This window comes from Mizuhopecten yessoensis, unplaced genomic scaffold (assembly GCF_002113885.1).
Source record: "Mizuhopecten yessoensis strain PY_sf001 unplaced genomic scaffold, ASM211388v2 scaffold2347, whole genome shotgun sequence".
Taxonomy (NCBI): Eukaryota; Metazoa; Mollusca; class Bivalvia; order Pectinida; family Pectinidae; genus Mizuhopecten; species Mizuhopecten yessoensis.
Genome location: NW_018404501.1, coordinates 113,733 through 121,359, shown reverse-complemented (window position 1 = coordinate 121,359; position 7,627 = coordinate 113,733). Strand labels below are relative to the sequence as shown.

At 34.3% G+C, this 7,627-nt stretch overlaps 1 protein-coding gene across 1 annotated transcript; it reads left to right on the top strand.

The window, feature by feature from the left end:
• Positions 1-299: 299 nt before the first annotated feature.
• On the top strand, positions 300-7,356 carry LOC110445756 (heat shock 70 kDa protein 12B-like). Its single transcript, XM_021490529.1, has 5 exons — positions 300-430; positions 2,620-2,945; positions 4,043-4,261; positions 4,641-4,797; positions 5,175-7,356. The coding sequence occupies exons 2-5, from the start codon at positions 2,640-2,642 to the stop codon at positions 6,242-6,244; spliced, it is 1,752 nt and encodes a 583-aa protein (XP_021346204.1). The 5' UTR covers positions 300-430; positions 2,620-2,639; the 3' UTR covers positions 6,245-7,356.
• The last annotated feature ends 271 nt before the right edge of the window (positions 7,357-7,627 follow it).

Sequence of the window (7,627 nt, the reverse complement as noted above, 5' to 3'; positions counted from 1 at the left end):
GTGCTTCCTAAACATGACGAATTCAAAAGAAATAAAATTCCTAAATGATGTATATGTTGATATACCCCGTTTCGAACCCTGTTTTTTTTTTTTTATCTACTTTCACTTTACAGTATATGTAGTGTATATTTATCTAATAAATAAGATATTGAGATATAAAAATTCCGTTTATTAAATCATTCAATTTCGCTGTTGATTTAACAGTTTTAAATAGCAGTTACATTCTTGTGCAACCTGGAGGTTTTATCGTCATAATATAGAATTTCCTTTCGACGCCTCTTTCTCAGAAAAGACGACACCTACTGATTGCAAGAACAAATAACGTTCTGGTCAGAGCCGTCCTAGTCAGCCCCGGATTAGTTGAGGGCACCTCACATGTTTTGTACCGTTAGATTGGAGAGAAAATGTAAAATTGCTTGTTGTAATTAAGGTAAGAATATTTCATTTCACTTCCTAAAATCCATAGCAGTTTTATTAATGAAGGAAACACACATTCTTACAAGTAATTGAATTATACATCCTCATTCATTGACCATTCAATGAGTTTCTTTGTATTTTTTCCCCCGTCAAATGATGTTTCGCGAATCTACCGATATCGTGTAGTATAAGATTCAAGTCTAAAATGAAAATGTCACTGTATGCTACATGTGTAATCACTCAAGTTTGTTTGATTGGGGTTTAACGTCCCCGCAACAGTCAGTGTCATACGGGATAGCAATCACTCAAGTAAACCGGTTCTCTGACTGGAATAATAAAACGATTTAACAAGGAAGTTAAAACGACGTTATATTTTTAGATTGAACCCTAGACTTGGACAAGTCTGAAATTTCCTCTATCTATTTTATTTTATTTACCATGCATAAATAGCAACTGATACGAACCGTTTGAAGTTTCCGGTCGCGGATGCTAATCTCCTAATTGTTATCAATGCAGGACAGGCATATTTTTTATGATTTGTTGTGTCAAAATCCAGCCTATTAATTTTGCCTTTTTTCATAACTTTAAACAAATTTTAAGAATTTATTTTATACTGTAACTATTATCTTTTGTTCTTAAATTTTGATTTCATCAAATTACAAAGTTACATATATAACTTTGCTTTGGACTATATTGCACCGTCAGAATATGTTGTTTTGACGTAATTATTGTGTTATATTGTATAATCTTCACATGGTCATCAAACACATTTTACAATGTTTTACTTATCAATAGATGTTTAATTTTGATTAACATGTTAATTCGCATCTCCTTCGTTTGATTTTGAGATTCGTTTTTCTTACGATGTAAAAATCACTGGCGTTGTCAGTTAATGCCATCCTTATAAAAATGTATATCACATGGCTAAACAATAGCCCCTAATGTCAAAAGTCCGAATCACGTAACGGAATTAGGTGTTGCAAATATTCACCAAACCATCCATCCATCCATAACGAAATAGAAAACGATACAGGTTATTAAACACAATACAGTATGCGTATACAATACTAAAAATATTACAATGTGTCTGTTAATCATTTGTCTTTCCTCGTTTTTGAAAGGTTAAACAAGACCCACGCCAAACAAATGATGTTATAGTCACCCATATTTCCAACCCCTCTGATAAATCATATTCAAAGATTCAAAGGTTGCAATGGAGCTTTACATGTTTTAATTCCAGTGAACTATGTTTAGGGAAAAACATCCTTAATGTCTTAGTATTGACTAAGCTAACCTCGCTAGCAACTTTTTAATAGTTAATGTACAAGTTTAATATATTCATATTGCATATATAAATTACGATTTTTAATTTATCGGTAGCATGATAACCACATCCCTACAACTAGAAACTGACAGTTCCATCACATCCCTAAAACTAGAAACTGACAGTACCACCACATCATTACAACTAGAAACTGACACTACCACAACATCCCTACAACTAGAAACTTACAGTTCCATCACATCCCTACAACTAGAAACTGACACTATTACCACATCCCTATCAACCGTCTTTAGATAGGCTAAGTGTGACATGGCTCTATGTCAATATATTTATTAAATCATTTAAAGCACAAAGAGAGGACGCAAAAGAGATGTCTTGATATGTAATAGAGATAACTCATATAATAAGGATAATATAAGTCACATCTATTGTTAACAATTAATATAAATATCTTCATAGGGTGTTAAAAGTTTCGTCTTGCCGTTTTGATTGGCAGCATGACGTCCCATCCTGTTTTACAATACAATAAATAGTTTTTAATTTATATTATTTTAATAAACAACCTATATAGTAGGAATGTCGATGTTGTTATACTAGACCAAAGGTGATTCCTATTAAGTCGAAATTCGCGTAAACTTAAATTCCCTTTTGAGTGTCATTATTATTGATAATGTTAAGAAGTAATTTTCTTGTATACATACATGATATTATTACTTTATTATACCATGAAACAAATGTGTGATAGTAATTAGACACAAGAGAAAGAAATGCATTATAATTCTTAGACAAAAAATATCAACTTAAGTACATCGCAAATGTATTTATTTATTTTTGGATAGGAGATTTCTTTATTTAAAACAATTAGTCTGTAGTTGTCAGCAAGAAAATCCAAAGAGGTTTTTGCTATTAATTAACAGGTATATCTTTCTATCCTGACATGGCAACAAATAATTATTTGTTCTCGGCCGCCATTGATTTTGGAACAACGTACTCTGGCTATGCGTTTTCCACAAGAAATGATTTCCAAACGTCTCCATTAAACGCATCCTGCATGACATGGACGGCGGGATCAGGGCGCCTCCAGTCCCTGAAGACGTCCTCCTGCGTACTATTCAATCCAGATGGGGAGTTTGATTCTTTTGGATTTGACGCAGAGGATAAATACTCTGAACTAGCATTCGAGGATGACCACAAGGAATGGTATTTTTTCAGAAGATTTAAAATGACACTTTACGAACAAGGAGTAAGTATATATTAACTGTCTTGACGACATGTGTGTTGAAATTAATACGTATCATATGCTCATTTCATTCCATTGTTGAGTTAAGCATTGTTTGTATTTTAGTGGCTCGCATCAAATCATCAATATTTAAACAGTTATTTACTAAAGTGAGTATATGTGACGTAACATGTACCTGGAATTTTGTTGAGGTTGTTGACCTAGTGTGAAGTGAAAGGCAATGCTTGACCCGAAACTCAACTAATGGAAGTATATGATTTTATAAACCTGACACCTATAAATTAAATATTCTGATTTTCTACTAGAGTTACTCGTCATACATTGGAGATTACATTTATGTATGTAGTGCTTTACTGATAACGATGTGAATCAACCTGTTTACCAAAATAGGGACCAAGTTCATAAAAAAATCTTTCAAATTATTTATTACTTAAGAAATTTTATATATCGACCTCACTATGACAAAAAGAGGATATCGTTTTGATTAATACAGTATTTATAATTTTGTCAAAATTTGGGATATAGAGGATAAAAACTTATCAATATTTCATAAGCAGATTTCTTATATGTTTGTTATGATATCTTTAACGCATATATTTGTCCTAAGTTTAAGACATGTTTTTTATTTTCATTTTAATTGTTTTTTTCATCCTGTCCGTCAGTGATACGTACAAGTATTAATTAATCAAATCTGAAGAATCTGATGAGAAACTTAATACATATTTATATGTTTAACGCAAAGTCTCATTGAGCTTGTTTACATCTGAAATTGTATAACATCAAACTTCTTGCTAAACTGTTTAACTGAAATTACGTCTCATTAATAAAGTTCTTCAACATAAGCAAAACTATGTTGATTATGGTTTGTGTTATGACTTGTTTTCTTTGTATTTTGACGCTGTGATACATATCTTATTTACTGCAAAACTTTGTTACATTTTTATCAACTTGCTTCAAGAGATATCGTTTACTATAGCGTCTTTCTCGTGTTTAACAGCAGGTGAAATATATTCTTCTTCTAAACAACTAAATACTTTGATAACATACGAAACAGTGGAGAGCTTATAATCTTGATGTAGCCATGATGTTATATTTTTTAGGATATAAAGCGAAATTTGGAGCTGAAAGATATGAACGGAAAACAAATGCCAGCTTTGAAAGTGTTTTCAGCCATCCTTCGATATCTGAAAAATCACCTACTAGGCGAATGCGCGAAACAAGGTTTTGAAAGCGTGGAAACAGATATACAGTGGGTGCTGACAGTCCCAGCTATTTGGAGTGAACCAGCCAAACAGTTCATGCGAGTGGCAGCAGTGGATGTAAATATAAAAGATAATCAAAAATAACTTGATTTTCGTAAATGATTAAACATCCTATTTATTTACAACAGAATGATTTTCACAATTGAACAATGTTTAAGAAACACATTTCATTCTTTGTTATATTGAAGAAAAATATTGCTAAATACAGGTTTGACTGTATGTATATAGACCACAGCTTAAGATTTACTACACGATGATATCTGTCGTAAATAACAAGAGTTTATTTTACAAACGAATCGATTGCACGTAACGCACGAGTGGATATGTACGTCGACGCGATTTATTATGTAATATCAAGACACTCGGGTTATTTTTTTTTGTTACAAGCCCGCAGTTGTTATAACTCCTGCAACATCATTTTGAATTTATATTTCAGGCCGGTTTACTAAGTGAGCAGTTGATTTTGGCGCTGGAACCAGAGGCTGCTTCTCTTTTCTGTAAACATCAACCCGTTCAGAGTATGGTGGACGGTGAAGGCAAGAAGATGGGTGTCTTTAGACATGGAACCAAATATATGGTCCTTGACGCAGGAGGTAAGGCAACAAAATTCATTCTACATCCATGAATAATAGGCTTGACGTTTGTAGCTTTATCATATATGATGAACAATAAGGGTATGGCAGTGGCAATAACTTATGCGAGCTTTCGACCTTATGGAAATATATGCAAATTAGTTTGTTAGACCAAGTGCTATGGCTGACTTGCTTATTGAAGAAAGTGCAGAAATATTGAAACACTGATAATGTTCCTTTTTAAGCTTTTAACAACCTATGTAACACTTTCAAAAGATCATTTCGGTTCTAAAATCGTCCGACCTAAAACGAAAAAGAAATGCCTGCTTACCAGATGTGAATATTTGATATAAAAAAGACTGTTTTAAGAAATAATAAATGTTTGTGTTTATCTTTAGGTGGAACAATTGACATCACCGTTCACCAAGTCCAAAAAAACGAAACAATAAAGGAAATCCATAAAGCGAGTGGTGGAAACTGGGGAGGTACCAGCGTTGATGACGAATTTGAATCCCTGCTGTCTGATATAGTAGGTGAACAAATATTCAGGGAGTTTAAGAATGACTCCGTAGAGGACTTGCTTGAGTTGTATCGCAATTTTGAAGTGAAGAAAAGGTCAATATCAAAAACGATGGAGGGAAAGATCACATTCACTGTTCCGGTTAAACTTCAAGAGATATTCCGGAAACACCATCCCAATGACAAAATGGACAGGTTCATAAAAGGCAATCGGAAATACAGCTCCGATGTGATCTGGCGTGGGGACAAACTCCGAATGTCTAAGGCGCTCACAATGTCCCTGTTTGATCGATCCCTGCGGAACATAATTAAACATTTAGACCAGATTATAGGTCATCAAAACGTCCATGATTTATCAGCCATACTGATGGTAGGGGGATACTCGGAATGCCCATTACTACAGGACGCAATGAAGGAGAGGTTCCCACAACTAAAAGTGATAGTACCACGAGAGGCCGGCCTGGCTGTGCTGAAGGGAGCCGTCATCACTGGCCACTGCCCCAACATCATTACTGAGAGGATCTGTCGTTACACTTATGGAGTGTCATGCACAACGTCCTTCAAAGAAGGAGTTCACAAAGAGGAGTACAAATATATAGATGAGGCCGGGGATGTACTTTGTAATAACTTTTTTAAATGTCATGTTTCAGTTAGCGATTCTGTCACATTAGGAAAATCAGGTAAAAAACAAACTTATACTATCCATAGTTCTACGTCTAAGTCAATAAACATCACTATTTTTGTGTCCACTGATCCGTCACCAATGTATATTACAGAAAAGTCATGTCAGAAACTAGGTACCCTGACAGTCAGCATGCCCGACACATCCCGGGGCAGAGACAGAGGGGTCGAAGTGTCCATGTCGTTCGGTGGCAGGGAGATAGAGGTGGAGGCCGTAGACATACACACTAAAGAGAAACACACTGCCTTCTTTGACTTCCTTGGATAATATTAACGCAATCATCACACGAGTGTGTGAAACTTCCGCGATGATTATAATTAAGTCGGCACAGCTGATGAGACATTCCTCAGTTTTTAACTCCCGCACACCTGTAACATACATGTACATCTACATTTCTCCCTATCCGATTATTGCCTTGTCCTTTATCGATATGGTAATCGAAGGTCAACCTGATAGGCAATTGTGGTCAGAATATAGTTAAAAACTGCATTTACTTTTTGTATATATTTATCTAATTATAGTGAACAATGAAAGAACAGGATATAGGGGCAAATACTGACTGTCATTGATATGTAGTCGCCAATGTAATACAAGGTATGCGTAGAACACATTAAAGGGAGTGGCAACTGCTATATAATGGGGGATATAGATACAACTTTTTCTTCGTGATCTCGTGACATAGTAATTATGAATATATTTTGTTTACATAATGCATATAACATTTTAGAGATATTTTCTAAAACTGGTTTTTGAGTTGAATTTTTTATGGTAATGTTTCCTAGTAGTTCGTCGATATTATTTTCTATTAATATTTTAGACATTTGGTCAGTGCAAATGTTTTGTCGAAAAGGCCATCGAATATTTGTGAAGAGAGTATTGTAGGAACTGGATAATTAATAGAAAAAATACGAAGACAGTAGATCATTACTGTTATTAATATAATCGTCTTCAATCTAGTGTGGTAAGTCTACTTCACAACGTCAGTTGCTTGTTTCGGCGGCTAATTGTATCCTATCAGTCAAATTGAGCAGGAAATAAAGACAGGTTGTCATTGTATGAGTAGCATGTTTAATGTTGCAGCATTTTGAAAGTATCAGCATTTATATAAATAGGGATTCAACTAAAGGATATATATAGGAACGTTTTGGTTGTTTAGTTAGAGTTCCGTAGTTAAAACAAAGGAATAGAGTTAAGGGATGTAGTTAGAACAGTAAGTTAACCCTCTTTACCGAGTGGTATGTAGTTTTATGCTTATAGACAGAGATTTGGGTTGAGTTGGAGTATCTATAGTGAGACTTTGAGTCAATTGACAGAAGACTTGTATATTTTGTGATGGATTTGCTATATAAGTATGTTGTGAATAAAGCAAAATATATAAATGGGTCTATTGTGTTTGTTCAATGGATAGTGAGCGTGTAGAAGCACTGGCCAGGATTGTCAGTATAAGATATTACTAAACAATAATGTTACCATGGTATATTTTAATCAAACGGGGAAGTTCCTTTATGACGGGTACTGCGCATGGGGAAAAGTAAGCGCCATGCAATTGTTTGTACAATAGATTAAAATGGGTCGTTTTTAAATTACACATTGAAACACAAATTTGAAGCATATTTGCGATAGTAAGATTCCCTTAAAGTGCATGCTGTA